Source organism: Emiliania huxleyi, assembly GCF_000372725.1.
Source record: "Emiliania huxleyi CCMP1516 chromosome Unknown EMIHUscaffold_177, whole genome shotgun sequence".
In the NCBI taxonomy this organism is placed as follows: Eukaryota; Haptophyta; order Isochrysidales; family Noelaerhabdaceae; genus Emiliania; species Emiliania huxleyi.
This window is the reverse complement of record NW_005200814.1, coordinates 22302-39235: the sequence shown is the minus strand read 5'-3', so window position 1 is coordinate 39235 and position 16934 is coordinate 22302. Positions and strand designations below refer to the sequence as shown.

The 16934-nt window shown below is 67.3% G+C and overlaps 5 protein-coding genes across 5 annotated transcripts; 4 read left to right on the top strand and 1 right to left on the bottom strand.

Moving 5' to 3' along the window:
* The first annotated feature begins 1 nt into the window (after position 1).
* EMIHUDRAFT_442238 (hypothetical protein) lies at positions 2-2000 on the top strand. The gene is made up of 4 exons (XM_005783730.1): positions 2-665; positions 735-871; positions 953-1338; positions 1548-2000. The coding sequence occupies exons 1-4, from the start codon at positions 29-31 to the stop codon at positions 1861-1863; spliced, it is 1476 nt and encodes a 491-aa protein (XP_005783787.1). The 5' UTR covers positions 2-28; the 3' UTR covers positions 1864-2000.
* Positions 2001-2450: 450 nt separating this feature from the next.
* Positions 2451-4424, top strand: EMIHUDRAFT_112845 (hypothetical protein; the record flags this gene model as incomplete). The annotated part of the gene is made up of 5 exons (XM_005783729.1): positions 2451-3126; positions 3254-3297; positions 3465-3868; positions 3924-4043; positions 4073-4424. The coding sequence occupies 5 exons, from the start codon at positions 2451-2453 to the stop codon at positions 4422-4424; spliced, it is 1596 nt and encodes a 531-aa protein (XP_005783786.1).
* A 1029-nt stretch (positions 4425-5453) lies between these two features.
* On the bottom strand, positions 5454-6638 carry EMIHUDRAFT_231937 (hypothetical protein; the record flags this gene model as incomplete). The annotated part of the gene is made up of 1 exon (XM_005783728.1): positions 5454-6638. One exon carries the CDS (start codon positions 6636-6638, stop codon positions 5454-5456), a length of 1185 nt encoding a protein of 394 aa, XP_005783785.1.
* Positions 6639-12200: 5562 nt separating this feature from the next.
* Positions 12201-12740, top strand: EMIHUDRAFT_365016 (hypothetical protein). Its single transcript, XM_005783727.1, has one exon. The coding sequence runs from the start codon at positions 12218-12220 to the stop codon at positions 12584-12586; it is 369 nt and encodes a 122-aa protein (XP_005783784.1). The 5' UTR covers positions 12201-12217; the 3' UTR covers positions 12587-12740.
* A 1523-nt stretch (positions 12741-14263) lies between these two features.
* Positions 14264-15681, top strand: EMIHUDRAFT_231934 (hypothetical protein; the record flags this gene model as incomplete). The annotated part of the gene is made up of 3 exons (XM_005783726.1): positions 14264-14337; positions 14920-15240; positions 15528-15681. 3 exons carry the CDS (start codon positions 14264-14266, stop codon positions 15679-15681), a joined length of 549 nt encoding a protein of 182 aa, XP_005783783.1.
* Between the last annotated feature and the right edge of the window lie 1253 nt (positions 15682-16934).

The window sequence follows — 16934 nt, the reverse complement described above, 5'->3', positions numbered from 1 at the left end:
CACAAACTCCTACTCGTAGCCGAGCTCGATGCCGCCGGAGGACTCGATACGGCAGCGGCTCGAGAAGGCCGAGCAGGAGAACGCCGAGCTCAAGCGCTCGCTCTACGAGCTCTCGATGCGGCTGAGCGCTGCCCTCGCCCGGCCCAGCGCGAACGCAGACGCGCCGGCGGCTGAGCGCAGCGCCGGCGAGCGGGCTGTGGACGAGTCGCATGCCATCGCCGCGGCGACGGCGATGGCCGCAAGCTCGCGTGGCGACGGGTCGCCCTCGTCGCGCTCCGGCCACCACAAGCGCGGCAACGGCGGCGACGGCGGCAACGGCCGCGGGTTTGAGCCGCTGTTCGACCTCAACGGGCACAGCGGCGCCGTGTACGCCGTCCGGTTCTCGCCGACCGGCCGGCTCCTCGCGTCGGGATCGTTCGACCACACGACGCGCCTGTGGAGCCGCGGCGGCGAGCCGGTCGCCACACTGCGCGGGCACAGCCACTCTGTGACGGACCTCTGCTTCTCTGCCGACTCGGCGGCGGTGCTCTCGGGCTCGTTCGACCACACGGCGCGGCTCTGGGACGTGGGCCGCTCGCAGTGCGTCTCCTGCTTCGACGTGGGCGGCGCCTTGGTCCTCTCCGTCGCCTGTCGCGGCGACCTCTGCTGGGCGGCCACCTCGAGCGGTGTGCTACCGGCAGTGTGCGACCGGCGGCATGCAGCCGCCTCGGAGCCTTCTCGGAACCTTCCTGCAGGCGCGCTGCTGCAGTACGACCGGCGGCGGCGCGGCGAGCAGCCGTGCCTCTCCGTGCAGAACGAGAGCCTGCTGCAGGCGGTCGCCTCCGCCTCCGACGAGGAGGTGCTGACTGGCGACCGGAACGGGCTGCTCAAGGCGCGGCACACCCTGCCCGCAGACCTGCCCGCAGTCTCGCAGAGTACTGCATCCTGCTGACCGTGTGACGGGCCGCTCAAGGCGTGGGATGTGCGCACCGGCCGCTGCAGCAGGCAGCAGCGCGTCGACGACTCGGGTGGGCCGGCGCGCCCGATCTCGCACCTCGAGGTTTCGCCCGAGGCGTGGCGGGGTCACGACGGCGCGCGGCAGCGGCTGCTCGCCGCCAACAGCTACGACGACACCGTCCGGATCCTCGCCGTGCCGGCGGCGGGCGGCGCGGCGGAGGGCGAGGCGGGCGGCGCGGCGGGCGGCGCGGCGGGCGGCGCGGCGGCGGCGGCGAGGCGGGACGGGGGAGGGGCGGGTGGCGAGGGGCGGCGGCGCTGGAGGCGTCTCTGCGAGCTGCGGGGCCACCGGAACCGCGCGTGGCCGATCCGGTGCTCCTTCTCCGTCGGGGAGGCGTGCGCGAGGCGCGAGGCCGCCTCGCCCCCCCCCTCCCCACCCCCCCCCCTCCCCACGCCCCCTCTCCCGCGTCACACACGCTCCGAAAAGGCGCTCTCTCTCGCACACTCAACACATACGCTCGCGCACTCACTCGCACTCGCGCGCGCGCATACACACGCCGCCCACTGCCACCTCCGCCCACCCCGCGGGACTCCCCGCCCCCGCCCCTTTGCAGGATGCAGAGCGACGCCGACGACCCCCTCGACTCGCCCGCCCGCCCGCTCGCCCACGAGACGGCGCTGGTCGCGACGGGGAGCGCCGACGGCCGCGCCTACCTCTACTCGCTGAGCAGCGGCGCGGGCGGCGGGTACGCGCAGCGACGCCTCAACGGAGACGGCAGCACGTCGGGCGGCGGCGTGAGCCACGAGCTGGTGCAGGTGCTCGACGGGCACGCGGACCGGGTCTACGCGACCAGCTTCCACCCCCACGAGCCGCTGCTCGCCACGTGCAGCGCCGACTTTGTGGTCAAGGTGTGGCGTGGCCCGGGATGAAGTGTGTCTGCTTTTTATTTATTGCAAGGGAGGGTTGGCTATAAGGAATAAGCCGGGGGGCGCGCGTTTTCTTTTCGCACAACACACACTCCAGTGCGCGCCAGAGATGCCCAGTGTGGGTAAAGAAAGAAAGAAAGAAAACAGACAACCCAAGTGTGGGTTGTGCGACGTCCGACGATTCGTAAAATTCTTTTTCGCACGACACTGCTCACTGGACTCGAAGAATAGTGTACCTGTGTCCTGTGTTAAGAGATTTTTAAAGACCAACAAGAAATGCCAGTGCCCAAAAAAGTTTTACTTCTTTTTGCCGTCTCGAGTCATGTTAACCGGTTCTTTTTCTCTTTTTCTCTACACGCTTGTAAAAGAAAGAAAGAAAACAGACAACCCAAGGGAGGGATGATCTACACGCTCTCTCTCTCTCTCTCTCTCTCTCTCTCTCTACACGCTTGTCGCTGGCGGTGTTGCGACAGTGTTTTTATCCGCCGCGAGTTTGGAGCGGGACACAAGCGGCCGCCCGACGCACCCTCCTTCGCTGTCGTGGTCCGCCCAAACGCTTCCTGAGACATTGCCGCAGGAGCATATAGCGGATGCTGTCTCTCGCCGCCGTCGCGGCTCTATCCGCGGGCAAGTGCACAAAGCACGTCGTGGACTCCGAGAGGCAATTTGCGGGCGGCGACCTGGAGGCGCCGGGCGTGCTCGAGGAGTTCCTGAGCGCTCGCAGCAGGGTCACGCCCTACTACAAGCACCTCATCTTCCTGTCCGTGGGAGACACGCGCGACCACCGGAGGCAGAGCAAGGACCCGGCGCTGCGCACCATCTCGAGCGAGTTTCTCTTCAACCTGCTCGCCAACCTGCGCGCGCTCAACCTCGGCTACCACGGGATCCTCACCACGCCGGCGCTCTGCAAGTCGTTGCAGGAGGAGCGGTGCGAGTTCTCGTGCGCCTGGTCGACGCTGTGGCACAACCACCCGGGGCTCGCCCGGTGGGGCCTCGTGCCGGGCGACATGTTCCTCATCTGGCAGCAGCAGTGGCGGTACGTCTCGGCGGCGCTCGAGCGCGGGTACGACGTGATCCGCGCCGACACGGACGTCTACTTTGCCGAGTCGCCCTACGCGGTCCTCAACGGGCCCTACTTCAAGGACGCGGCGATGGTGGTGCAGCAGGACTTTGGCGGCCCGCTCGGGGAGAGGCCTTCTTGCACGAGGCGCAAGGACGAGCGCGACGACTGCGGCGTGCACCGCGGGACGGCGCTGCTCAACTGCGGTCCGTCCCTCGCCTCTCGGCCCCGTCGACTCGCCCCTCCTCGACCTCCTCCCATCCGCCCCTGCCCCACCCCCCCGCCCCATCCCCTGCTCCTGCCCACCCCCTCCCCATCCGCTGCCCGGCCCAGGCCTCGTCTACGTGAGGTCCGGCCCGGGCGGAGGCGCGTACCACGTGATCAACGGCACCTGGGCCCGCTTCGTCGCCCTACTCGACGGGCCGCCCCGCAAGCCTCCCCACCTCGGAGGCAAGCCGGACCCGAACGCACTCGCTCGGCCGGCAGCGAGACGCGCTCTCCCCAAGAGCCCCGCCTTGTACCTGTGCCGGAGCCCTTCCTGCAGGCCCTCATCGACCAGCAGCTGATGCGCGACACCGTCTCCGCCCTCTCCGTCCCGCTCCCCGACCGGAGCAAGCCGCGCGACAAGTGGCTCGTCGTCGCCGGCGACAAGCACCCCACCTTTTACGCGGCGGGCACGCACAAGTGCACTCTCGCCGGCATGCTGCGACCCGTGTGCAAGAAGCAGTACAAGGAGCGAGCCAAGGCGGCGCACCTCGTCCAGTACGTCGCACCGCCACCAGACCCCACAAGCATCGGCCCCTCCGTCGCGCGGGCCGAGCGGATCGCCCTCGCCCCCGACTGGCTCTTCGGGCGCGGCTGCCTCACGCACGTGCGCTCGCCGCGCGTCCTGCTCGAGAAGGCGACGCCCGGCCGCGCTGCCAGGCCCGCGCGCCTGGCGTCGACCGAGTGCAGGGGCGTGCTCTGACCCCTCCCCCCACCCTCCCCGCACCCTTCCCCGCAGGACCGAGTGCCTCGTCCCGCCGACCGAGTACGGCTTGACGATGGCGGCGCCTGGCCCTGCGGAGCACATGCTCGTCGCGACGCACGCCCACCCGCCAGCCCGGCGGCGCCTCGCCACGCGGTGTGAGCGAGCCTCGCCGCCCGCCGTAGGCACTTTGTCTACTCGATGGCGCTCAAGCGGAAGCGATCCTTCCGCTCCTTTGCCTGGGACCTTGCCGACAAGAGGCCCCGCGCAAACTACTCGCAGGGCAAGTGCTGGGACCGCAGCAGCAAGGGCATCCTCTTCGGCCACACCTTCTTCGCAAACACGAACACAAAGTATGTGCTCTGCGCCATGCCAGAGACTGACTCGCCCGCGTGCGCCTGCTGCGCCGGCCTCAACCCCTTCCAGAGCAGCAAGATCGAGATGGAGACCACCGAGGGGCGGCCTCTCATCAACCGGAACCAGCTCAAGGCGATGGCCGGCTGTGGCGACTACCAGATGTTCTGGGACCGCCGCTAAGCGGGCCCAGCGTGCAGCGCTTGCACACCGCGCGCGGCGGCACCTCTGTCCACTCTCCAGTCTCTCCTGCTCTCGTCCCCGTCGAGCGTCGACACACGACAGCAGACTCGACAGTCGCGTGAGTCGACACCGCGACGGGGACGTCGCTCGCGCGTGCGCATGTCCGTGTGTGCGCTATTCTACGCTACAACTCTGCTCTTGCTCGTGTGAGACACTCCAGTGACGTCCCTGTCGTCCGTGAGCTGAGACGCTCTTTGGAACGCGAATGCAAGGTAAAATTTAATACATGACGCCGCAGGACGGGAAGAGGGAGAAGGGTCCGCGCAAGTCAGCAGCGTACGACACGGCTCTCTACGGCCGCCGCCGCACTCGCGCCCCGTACTCATCGGCGTCGACAGCCGTGGGGCAGCGACCGGAGCCGTTGCAGTCGATGGGGTGTCGCACTTGTGGCGAAAGCGAAAACGCACGACTCAAACCATCTTCATCATCATCAAGAGGCAGGCCGGGCAGTTGCAGTCTGATTTAGAATGCCTGGAGCACGCGCCGCATGCGCAGTCGGCGCCGTGACCGAGGCACGAAGGGCAAGAGCAGCCTGGCGCGTGCCGCCGGCTCGCTGGAGCCCGGCATGTGGCAGCGGAGGCGCGTGGCCTCACGGCTGCAGGTGAGCCGCGAAGTCGGGCGGCCACAGCAGTCACACCCGAGACCAGAGCTGACTGCACGGATGATAATAGGCAGAGGATCAGGAAGAGAAGGCTGGAGCGCGAGGACATGGGCAGCGCCAGAGATCGTGCGAGCAGCACTCCTCGTGATCAGGCACTCCCTGGACACACTCCGCTCTTCACAGCCTTGTACCCTTGTTATGAGAAGAAAATACGTCCTATGGCGCTATGCGCTGGTCTGTGAGAGGTTGAGGTGCGAGCCCTGGAGGCCCTGGGGATGGGGGGAGACTACCCGCGGGCCTAGAAGGCCCGCGCGCACGCATCATCACATCATTTGTCCGACCGGGTCCCGACGGTGCCGCCCACTCACTCACTTCGGGAGCAGGCTCTTCGAGAGCCCGCTCTGCCGGACGGAGGCGCGGCTGATGATCGGCCTCGTGTCTGCGTCGGCCGTGCTCGCCCTGACCTTTGCGTCGTCGGTCATGGGCGACATTACGGTGTCGTCGGCACACCCCGGCAGAGTGATGTTGCCATTGTACACCGCCATGCCCAGGAGGAGCATCAGCATTCCGGCCAGCTGCACCCAGGAGGCGAGCCCGAGCCAGGCCTCTCCAAACGCGCCGTCAGTGACGTAGTAGTAGAGCGCGAGCTGCGTCAGCCAGATGCTGGCCGGCCTGATGTTCTGCAAGATGGCCTTCCAAACAGACGAGAGCTTGTGCGTCACGAGCATCGAGAACACGTTGAAGAGGAAGGTGGAGAGCATGGCGGCGAGGGAGAGCAGCACGGCGGGTGTCGAGTTGCCCAGCTTCGCGATCGTGTTCCACGGGTCCTCAAAGTGGCCGTGGTCGGCGCCGGGGATGTAGTAGTAGATCGGGTAGGCGACAAAGAGAGTCAGGACGGTGCCGCAGAGGCCCTCCATCCCCACGAGGAGCATAGGAGGAGCCGAAAGGCTGGACATGAGCTTCTCCTCCGCCACGAATTGGACGGCCGAGACGAGGGTGGCGACGATCGTCAGCGCCACCCCCGCCAAGAGGCCTGAGGCATCGCCCGAGCCGGCGCCGCCGCCCCCGTTGCCAACTGCAGCCACACCGATGACTGTGATTGCGATTGTGATCACGCCGACGCCCGCCCACATCGGCTTTGTCAGCTGGTCGCCCAGCACAAACTGCTTCGCTCCAGCCACGAAAATGATGATTGAGCCGCGCAGGAGGTTGTTGACCGAAAGAGGGATCAGCAGGAGGCCGAGCATGAGGATTGCGGTGCCAATCATGTCAAGCAGCGCCGGCACGCACAGCAGCGCGATCAGCCCGAGGCTGGGCCCAGGCTCTTCGCTGCCACGGCTCTCCCAAAAGTGCCAAGGGAGTGCGAGCGCCATGCCAACAAACATCACCAGCGTAAAGTACAGCGGAGGGGTGAACGGCTCCATCTCACCAGTGCTCCCAACAGCGTGGACCATGAACATTGTCTTGGTGGCGACAGCACCGACCGTGCCAGTTGCCATCGCGGCCAGGAAAGCTGCCGCCGCGGAACCGTCACATTTTTTCTCGGAGCTCATGTCTGGCGAAGGCCGTCGCCCCGTCGCCGATCGATCGGGAAGTTACGCCCGTCCCGAAAGAAGATGTGACCGGCGTGCTGGCACGAAACAAACCCAATGCCAAACACCAGACCTTGTTATTGAGAAGAAAATACCTCACGCTTGGCTATGTCGATTCAAACGTCGTATTGAGTCGGCCGAGGCAGCGCATGTACTCCCTCTCGACACGGTAGGGATGCCTCGGCCACTCGCCAGGCGCCGTGCCATCCGCGTTGGTGCGGAGGTGCCGCGTAAAGCCGACCGGGAAGAGGCCGCGAACCTGCTCGGGCGAGAAGGGCTTGAGCGTCAACAGCGCAACGGAGGCAAGGAAGCCAGTCGACATGGAGAGGTTGACCCCATGCATTGGCTGACCGTCTTCACCCAGCGGCAGCTTCGCACTTGGCGAGAGGCGACTGAGGCCCAGAGCTCCCTTCAGCCCACGCTCGGTCAGGACGGAGTAGTTGTGACCAAAGAAGAGCGCACGTAGCGCCCTTGCCGCCCTCTTTATTCGCCAGGTGTCCTCTCGAAAGTCGTAGGGCCCGTAGCGTGCGCCTACAGGAGTGCAGCTCCAAGTTTTCCCCGGAAAGCAGAGCGTTCGTTCGTGTAGTGGGTGGGCGAATAGCGGCGTCTTGGATCTTCTGGGCGTGGCCTCGTTTGTGCGTGATCCAGCTCGGTCCGTTAGAGATTAGGAAGAGGTCCAGTGGGGGACGAGGCAACGCGCCACGGATTGCCTCGCGGATCGCTTTCGCGCCGTTGATGGCGCGGGACCAGGTCACATCGTCGCTTGTAAAGGGCATCCGGCGTGAGAACCAGAGGACACGAGGGAAGTGCTCAAAGACAGCATCGCGCAGGCAGCCATGATTTAGCAGCACCGCAGCGCAGTCATTCGCCGATGGCGTGCATGGCTGTCGCCCCGCACAGCAGAGTTGCGCCGCCACGCGTCGCACGGTGCCAGGCGTCACCTTTGGGTTGTTGGCAAAGACGGCGACTGCTGGTGGCAGAGGCGACGACGTGAAGGAGATGGCGGGGTCGCATACCAGCTGTTGGCCGGAACTCGCAGGCGTGGAACGGCCAGGCAGGTCAGCTGGCGCGGGAGCCGCGCAATGCGGCCATCGGGGAGCATCACCTCGGCACTTCATGTTTTGTACACACATGTGTGGGGACGGACGTGTCCTCCTAGTTGTCGTTCGAGGCCGTTGACTGTTTTTCAGTGTAGTACTGTTAGCTGAATGGGAGAAAAGGGAGAGGGGTGTGTGTTCTCTAGGCCCCTAGAGGCCTTCTGCTTCTCTCTCATACGAGCGTCATCTTGTAGTGAGCAGGCCGAGTTCGCGGTTTGAGCGCCCAGCGCAGACCGACCGACCGCAGGGGGGGTCCGGTCGGCGGCCGCGGAAGACCGCAAACCGCAGGGGGGGTCCGGTCGGTCGGAGCGCAGACCGAGGGGGGGGTCGGTCGGGTTGGCTCGAGGGTCACACCGCACACCGACGCTCGCCGCAGCTGTGAATAAATTAGCATCTCGAAATACTAGAGACACCAAGCGACCTCTCCCCGTCTAATCACTCCTCGTGACGTCGTCCGAGTTGCTGAGCTCGAGACCGCGCTCAGGATTGGGTCGGAACACGAGCTCGTCCATGTCCACGCTCTGGTCGTCGTCGTCGTCCATGATTAGCTTCGCCGGCGACACACTGTGTAGCCGTTGACGAGCCGCTTGAGCGCGGCCAGCACCTCCTTCTGCCGGCCGCGCGCCCACGGGGGCAGCGTGCAGTAGAACTCCTCGAAGGTGAACTGCTCCTCCTCTCCGACTCCAAGAAGAGGTCCACCTCCCTCTCCACCTCCGTCGTGAGGTTGACCTTTAGCGTGAGGGGTTTGTCGCCGCTGTCGCTGTCCTCGTCCTCGTCCTCGTCCTCGTCCTCGTCCTCGTCCTCCGCCTCCGCCTCCTCCTCCGCCTCCGCCTCCTCCTCGCCCTCGCCCTCGTTCTCCGAATCGGACGGATCGCCTAAGCTCTGCCCGCGCGAAAATTTGGAGACGTGAAGACCGGGTGCGAGGCAGATCATGTTGCCGGCATAGCTCTGCCCGCGCGCAACGCGCAGCATGTCGCGATTAACTGAGTTGCTCCAGAAGCGGCGTCCATCGATTGCCATTCGCTGTCGCTTGGGCGACTCGGAAGCCGATGAGCCCGGTGACGGCGGCGGCGATGTGTCGATCCACTCTGGCAAGTCATCGTTTCCGATACAATTGTATGCGCTGCAAGGTGTCTCTTGATTGCGAATCTCGTCATTTGTATGCTCGCAAACGGCCCGATGTATCGGTGGACCGTGGGCTCGTCATCATGCTGCGCGTCGGTCGGCGAGCAATCGCGTATACGGAGGGCCGCGTCTTACTTACTTATTTATTTGGGCCGCCTTGGCCAGCAGTCAGATGCTTTTCCTCTTGTTTTTGCTGCAAAAATCAGCTGAATAATGTGATTTATGTGATAACAATGATTGAATTCTAATTATGCCACCTGTGAACGTGTGAACCGAGAAGATGTGCTCGTTCGTCTAGCTCTAGGTCGTGCGCGGGGCGGGGCCGGGGGGGGCTGGCTGGGGGCTCTGTGGGCACTCTCCGTACTCCGTTTGCTTACTCCGACTCCGTGTCTCCCGTCTCTGGACTCTCAGATCTCACTCTGCTCTCTATAGGGTCTAGGGTCTAGTATTCTGTCTCTCTATCTATTTTTTAGTGTCACATACGGCTCTGTGATAGTGTTGGGTGTTGCTGTCTTTGTCTTTGTCCCCGGTACGTTAGGTCGTAGGGAAGCGACAGACACGAGACACGGTTGGCACTTGGCACGGCTTTTAAGATTCTAGAGGGAGGTCCGTGTACACGGTATCCGTCCGTATCGGCGTGGTTTGCATGAGCATGTGCTAATTAATGGCAGCGACCACCCCGTCCGTCCGTTCGCGGGGATGCTTGCGCACGCGCTTGCTTGCTGCCATCTCGCTGCCGCGTCCGTCCGTGCCGCCCCTAACCCTCGGGGCGCGGAACCAATCAGGTAGGTGCCTCTCAGAGGGAGTACTTGTGTGGCCCTCCGGATCCTGCAGCGCGAGGGCCGCCTGTGCGCCATCCTTCGAAAGGGACCTCCGGCAGCCCGTCGCCTGCGCTCAACCCGCGCGGCGGGCCCCGCGGAATGGCCATGGCGTTGAAGGGGACGATGGGGAGGCCGTCGTCGCCTGTCGGCTCCTGCGTGACCTTGCCGCCGGCCTCGGGGCGGATGAGAGTGCTTGCGGTGAGCTCGCCTCCTCCCGACTCCCACTCGTATATCACCGGCTGGCCAGTCAGGTCGGCCGCCGAAGCCCGGCGCGACCGCCCCTGCTGCGACCGCTCGTCCGGCCGTGCCAGCGGCAGCGCGAATGGGTCGTTGTCGTCGTAGTGAGGAGCCCCTCGCTTCGCTGCCGGCGGAGGCGCGACCTCGTCCTCCTCGACCATGTCCGCCTCGACCATGCTCTGCCAGCGGGTGGTGGACGGCTGAAGGGACGAGTGCCTGCGGTAGAGAAGGAGGCCAACGAGGCCCGCGCCAGCGACGAGAGCCAGCAGGGCGGTGCGCTCGTCGAGCGGGAGACTGGCAGGCAGGCTCAGGCTGCTCAGGCTGCTCAGGCTGCCAAGCTCGACGAGCTGGACGAACGGGACGAGCGGCGGCGGCGGCGGCGGCGGAAGCGGCGGCGGCGGCGGAAGCGGCGGCGGCGGCGGAAGCGGCGGCGGCGGCGGCGGCGGCAAGAGAGGGGGCGGCGGCAAGGGAGGCGGTGGTGGCGGATGTGCCGTCGCTACCCGAGGGCCGCCGGCAGGGACGAAGATCCAGACCCTCTGCGGGACGGACGGCGGGAGGGGCGGCGGCGGCCGCGCCGGCGGCGACCGCGGTGGAGGAAGCGGAGGTTGCGTATATCGCGGAAACAACGGCGGATGCAACGGCGGCGGAGGCGGATGCAGCGGCGGCGAAGGCGGCGGCAACGGTGGTGGTGGCAGCGGCGGCGGCGGAAGCGACGGCGGCGGCTGTGGTGGCGCCGATGGCGGCGGAGGCGAAGGAGGTGGCGAGGGTGGCGAGGGCAGGCTTGGCGGCGCGGGCGAGGAGGGGGGCGGAAGCGGAAGCGGCGGCGGCGGCGGCAACGGTGGCTCGGGCAAACGGACCGAGAGGCGGACGTTGCGAACGCCCCACGACTCGTACTTGGCGGTGTGCGAGAGGGAGGAGCCGATGCGGACCGTTGCGGTCGAGCGGCGGTGGGCGAGGGTGATGTCGACGGGCTGGACCTACAGCCAGAGCGTCCCTAGTCGGTCCCGGCGTCCAGACCGGCGCACGCCGCGATCAGCGAGAGAGGAAGAGGCGCCATCTCCGGGAACCTACAAGAGCGGGGGCGGGGGGCGGGGCTGGAGCAAGGTTGGGCGGGGTTGGTCGATGGGCAGGCGTGAGAAGTGAGAGGCAGCTGCACGCGGCTGCTCACCCCCCTCCCCCTCAGGGCCTGCCCTCGCCTCCAGAGCCACTGGTGACTAGGCGACCCGCTACAGCTATCCCAAGGCGCTTGTCGCCTCGCGTCGCCGCAATGGTTCCTGTCGCCCTCCCAGTACAGGAAGATCTGCTCCCAGACGCGCACCCCGTCCACCTCGATGAAGGCCTTCTCCCGGTCCCAAGAGTCGATCTTCACAAATTCGAGCTCCAGACGCAGCACCGTGTGCGGCAACAGCTCAAACGTCTTGCGCACCTGTGTGGGGGGACAATCGCATATGCGGCACGTCAGCGCTGCGTCCAGCCTCCCTCGCCCCGTCCCGCAGCGCTGGAAAGGCGACCGAGACACCGGCGCCCGCCGAGCGGTATCCTCCGAGCACGCGGCCCAAGTCGCCGCACGTTGTAGTGCTCGGCCGAAACCCGCCTACAGGCTCGAGAGAGACGGGTCCGAGAAGGCTCAGCTGCCCACCGCGGCGGTGTGCGGCCGAACGGCAGCCGCCGCTGCTGAAGAATGCGTCCGAGGACCAGCCGTCGGAGCAGACGTCCCAGAGGTCTGTGCCACACGACTCGAACGTGTCGCGCCCTGCGAGGCTCCACGAGGACGGCACCCGCGGCCAGGGAGGGGGCGAGGGCGGCGGGAGCGGTGGCGGAGGCCTGGACGGCGCCGGCGGCGGCGAGGGCGGCGGTGGTGAGCCTGGCGGCGCTGGCGGCGGAGGCGACGGCGGCGGCGGGGCACGCGGTGGCGGCGACGGCGGCGGCGGCGGCAGTGCCGGCGGTGACGACGGAGGAGCCGACGGCAAGGGCGGAGGCTGCGGCGACGGAGGCAGCGATGGCGACGGAGGCGGGGAAGGAGGCGGTGAGCTGGGTGGCGATGGCGGCGGAGAGGGCGGCGGCGAGACTGGCGGCGAGGGCGGGTGGCTGGGCGAGGGCGGCTGCGGCGTAGGCGGCGGCAAGGAAGGGGGAGACCTAGGCGACGGCGGCAGAGGCGGGGGCGAGCGGGGCGCACCCGGGTAGTCGGGCGGTCGCGACGGAGGGGGGGGGGCTTGTGGCGGTGGTGACGACGGCGGCGACAGCGGCGGCGGCGGCGCAGATGGCGGCAGCAGCGGCGGCGGGGCGGGTGGCGGCGGCGATGGCGGCGGTGGGGGCGGCGGGGCGGGTGGCGGCGGCGATGGCGGCGGTGGGGGCGGCGGCGATGGTGGTGGCGGCGGCGACGGCGGCGGCGGCCTCCGGGGCGACGGTGGCTGCGGCGACGGCGACGGCGGCGGCTGCGGCGGCGCCGGCAGCTGTGGCGGTGTGGGCGGCGGCGCGGGTGGCACCGGGACTTTTGGTGGGCTCGGCGAAGGCGGCGGAGGCGTCGGCGGCGGTGCCGGTGGCGGCGGCGGCGGCGGTTTGGGGGGTGGCGACGGAGGAGGCAGCGGCTCTGGTGGCTCTGGCGGCGCTGGCGGCGGCGGTGGAGTGAGTGCCGAGATCCGAAGTATCTGGGGGACCGGCTGGGCGAGAATGGGCGGGACAAACAGCAGAAACAGCATCGGCAGCATCAACGCCCGTGCCGGCGCCACCGCCGGCGCCGCGCCGCCGCAGACGAGGCGGGAGTAGGTAGGAGAGTTCATCGATTCTGGACCTTTTCGAATCGCACGCCACTCCGAGTCGCTGTTCACAGAAAACACAAACGACAGACCTTGTTGTGCGGGCCGTCGCCGCGCCCCCGCGACGCGGGCCGAATCGCCGGGGAGCTATCCGGGTGACTAGATATTGTTCGCGCCATATATTAACCGCAACCCCCCCCCCCCCCCCCTCCCCCCCCTCACGGGCTCCGCGCCTTTGGCCTCGGCGGCTGCCCCGTGTCCACCCGCGGCGCCGCGTCGGCAAAGCTCCTGCGGCGGCTCCTCGCACGGCTCGCCCCAATCTCGAGCTTGATCGCAATCTCGGCGCGGGATCGCTCGAGGGTGTGCCGCGCGCAGAGGTCGGCCATCGAGTTGCGGTGCGACTGCCGCAGCCGCTCCGCGCCCTGCCGCCAGTGCTCCTTGTGCTCCGTCCGCCCGCGATCGACGCGCCTCCGCAGCCCGTCCACCTGCTGTTGCTGGATGTGTCGGAGCCGCGCCTCCCTCGCGGCCGCCTCCTCGCCCTGCCTGCGGTCCATCCTCGTCAGCTCGATCGCCTCCAGCCGATCTGCCTTCTTCTTGGCCCGCTCCGCCTCCTCGTACTTGCCCATCTTCGCCAGCACAGCCACCGACCGCTTGAGCGCGAGGAGTTCGCGAGAGCACTTGAAGCCCCGCGGCGGCGCCGGCGGACTGCTCACCTCGTCGCTGTGCTTCACCCGCAGCTCCTCCTCCACCTCGAGCGCCCGCTGCTCAAACTCGCACATGTTCGCCTCCCAAGTACGATTGAAGGCGATGGTCTGCTCGAGCTGCGCCTCCCTCGCCCGCTCCACCTCTGCCTGGTGCCGCTCGTCCATCGCCTGCCGGCGGCTATACTCCTCGCGCTGGTTGATGGCATCGCCCAGCGCCTGGGCGCGAGCCGCCAGTCTGAACTCGCCAAATTCGGCGGCGTCTCTCCGCACAAAGCCAAGGACTCCAAGTAGCACCTCCGCCTTGCCGGCAGGACGGTGGCCGGCGGACTGCCGCGCCGCTGCCGCCGCCGCCTCGACGATTCTCTCGACGCAACCGCGAAAGGTGGCGAGGTCGGCGGCGGCGGCGGAGGAGGACACCATCGTCTCACTCGCGAGCTCGGCAATCCTCTTGCTGGGGAGCACAGCGCAGCCCTGCAAGGCCCTCACCAGCGTGGTGGCACTGACACCCGTGCCACCGGGGTCGAGCAGCTCAAACACGAGGTCTTCAAACTCCTCCACTGTCGTGTCGTCCAAGCCCGCGCCGACGAAAGAGCTGCCGTCGCTCGTGACAGAGAGCTGCGAGCCGTCGGCCCTCATACGCCGCGTGTTTGCCGTTTCGCGGCGGAGGTTAAAAGTTGTGTTCTGTGGTTTGTTTATACTTCTCCATACAAACCTCCACGGGACCGCGCGCCCCGCCACAAGGAGAGCACAGCCACCAGGCCCCGCCGGCCGCCCGCCCAGCCATCCACCTGCCCGCGGCCGCAGGCAAGGAAGGCGAGCTTGCTGGCGTCTTTGGCAAGCGCTCACATGCCAAAAGACACCTCGCAGCGCGCGAGACGTGACCGAAGCGGCGGCACGTCTCGGCGCCGCGAGAGCAGCCGGTCGACGTCGGCACCAAGCGCGCGGCCGCCGGGCGCCTCCGAACCGACAGGGGGCGCCGCGGCAGTAGAGAGCACTCCACCATCGTTTTTAACGCTTGGAGGCCCAAAAAAAAAAACTTTTGCAAGCAGCATGAGTGTGGTGGAGACCGCGCCGCTGCCAGTGGAGCCACCCCCATTGCCGCCAGGCGAGCCGCCCCCCGCGTCGAGCGACCGCGAGCACGCCGAGGCTCGCGGCCACGGGGACCGCGAGCCGGCCGACGGCCGTGATCGCTCGCGCTCGCGCTCGCGCTCGCCCGGCAGGGATGGCTACGGCCGCAGCGCGGGCGGCGAGGGCAGCGGCGAGGGGAGCTTCGGCGGCGGCATGGGCGGCATGGGCGCCATGGGCGGCGGCGGGGGCGGCGACGTGCGCCCCGGAGATTGGGCGTGCCCGTCCTGCAACTCGAATGTCTTTGCGTCCAAGATGAACTGCTTCCGCTGCGGCACGGCCAAGCCGGGCACCTCGGGCGGCAGCGCGCCGATTGGCGGCGGCGGCATGGGCGGCGGCGACGTGCGGCCCGGGGACTGGACCTGCCCCTCCTGCAGCTCGAACGTGTTTGCGTCCAAGACGAGCTGCTTCCGCTGCAACACGCCCAAGCCGGGGACGGGCGGCGGGTACGGGTACGGAGGGATGGGCGGCGGGATGGGCGGCGGGTATGGGATGGGCGGCGGAGACACGCGGCCGGGCGATTGGACCTGCACCTCGTGCGGCGTCAACGTCTTCGCCTCGAAGAATGCCTGCTTCCGCTGCAACGCGCCAAAGCCGGCGGGGATGGGGGGCGGCATGGGCGGGTACGGCGGCGGCGGCTACGGCTACGGCGCGCCGCCCCCGCCCTATGGCGGCGGCGGCTATGGCGCCCCCCCTCCGTACGGCGGCGGCGGCTACGGGGGCTTCGGCGGCGGCGGCGGCGGGGGCTTTGGCGGCGGCGGCGAGGTGCGTCCCGGCGACTGGACTTGCCCTGGGTGCGGGGGGAACGTGTTTGCGTCGAAGAGCGCGTGCTTCAAGTGCAACACGCCGAAGCCGGCCAGCGCTGCTGGCGGCGGCGGCGGGTTCGGGGGGTATGGAGGGTACGGCGGCGGCGGGTGCGGCGGCGGCGGGTCGCGTCGCCGGTCTCCGACCCTCGCGAGCCTGACCTCGGCGACCCTTGCTCTAGGTACGGAGGAGGCGGAGGCGGAGGAGGAGGGGGGGACACGCGGCCCGGCGACTGGACCTGCCCGTCCTGCAACTCGAACGTGTTTGCCTCGAAGAGCGCTTGCTTCCGCTGCGGCGCGCCCAAGCCGGCCGGCGGCGGAGGCGGCGGCTACTAACCGTGCGGCGCGCTGCTCCAGCACCCATGCAGCGGTCCAGGAGCGGTGGGGTCGGCGGATTCGTCGCTAGATGCGTTCCCCCTGTCTGAAGTCAGAGGCGCGAGCGGGCGCTGGTCAGACATCGGCAGCGAGGGTGTCTTGTTGTTTGTCGTCCGCGCAAACGTATCTGTGCGCACTCAACACCATGTTCCGCCGCGCGAATCCTGGCGGTGCGCAGGGGCGCCAGGCAGGAGGCAGCCGCGCCCCACCACGCCCCAGCGCCCAGGCGGCACGGGGCGGCGGGGAGATAACCGAGTTGTCGCCGATTGCTGGTCATTCTGTTTCTGATGTGAGTAATGGAAATCTCTACGCAAGCCGAACCAGGAGATCGTTGGGGTAGAGATAGTAGATTAAGCCACTGGAGATCCGCGCGGATCTCTCACACGGACACGCCCAAGTCTCGCCAGTAGATCCCTCCTGTCCGGTTCCCCATTTAAGACTAAAGATCGAAGATTGAGATTTGTGGTCCTTGCAGATCGCTCTGAGCAGCAACACGGGCCAAAATGTGGAGACGGGAGATGGAGAATGCAGAATTTATATGTAGATCCTAGCGCCCAGCCATCCGCCCCAGATGTGAGATCGAAGATTGAAAATGGAGGTCGTAGATTGCTGCCGGCGGCGACAGTGGCCAAGTAGAGATTGGAGACGAGAGATGGTCAGTGTGAATGAATCCACAGCGCATCTCCTTGAAAGGTTTGAGCCGCCCCCCCTCCTCCCCCGGGCCCCCGAATCGAGATTGGAGATTGGAGATTGGAGATGGAGATCGGAGATCGGACTGAATCCGGCCTAAGATGACGACGTTGGAGATTGGAGATTGAAGATGGAGATCGGAGATCTGACTGGATCCCCGGCCTAAGATGACGACGCTGGTGGATGGGAGAGGATTGGAGGTGGGGAGATCGGAGCTCCCCCACACCCTAGTGGTGTGTGATAGATGTTTTTTAAAAAGGGTTACTGTGGTCTGTGCGCGGACGGCCCGGGGGGAGCCTGCGGCGCCATTTTAATCTGCGCTCCTCTTTATATGGCCTGCGGCGCCTGGCTTGAGCTTGGAAGTGTAAACGAGTCCGCCAGGGCGGTCTGCAAACGGAGCGCGCTGTCCGCGCGGTCTACGGAGAACTTCGTTTTGCGTCGTCCGCCTCATCTCAACTTCCTTGTTGTGATGGATCCGCTCAGTTCTGCGTCGCTTCGAACGCAATGCGGTTCCTCTCTTTATC

Coding starts and splice junctions, on each gene's coding strand:
- EMIHUDRAFT_365016 (XM_005783727.1), top strand. CDS start 12,218: ATGGCGGCAGCAGCGGCGGCGGGGCGGGTGGCGGCGGCGATGGCGGCG.
- EMIHUDRAFT_442238 (XM_005783730.1), top strand. CDS start 29: ATGCCGCCGGAGGACTCGATACGGCAGCGGCTCGAGAAGGCCGAGCAG. Junction 666..734: donor CTGGGCGGCCACCTCGAGCG/GTGTGCTACCGG, acceptor ACCTTCCTGCAG/GCGCGCTGCTGCAGTACGAC. Junction 1,339..1,547: donor GTCGGGGAGGCGTGCGCGAG/GCGCGAGGCCGC, acceptor GCCCCTTTGCAG/GATGCAGAGCGACGCCGACG.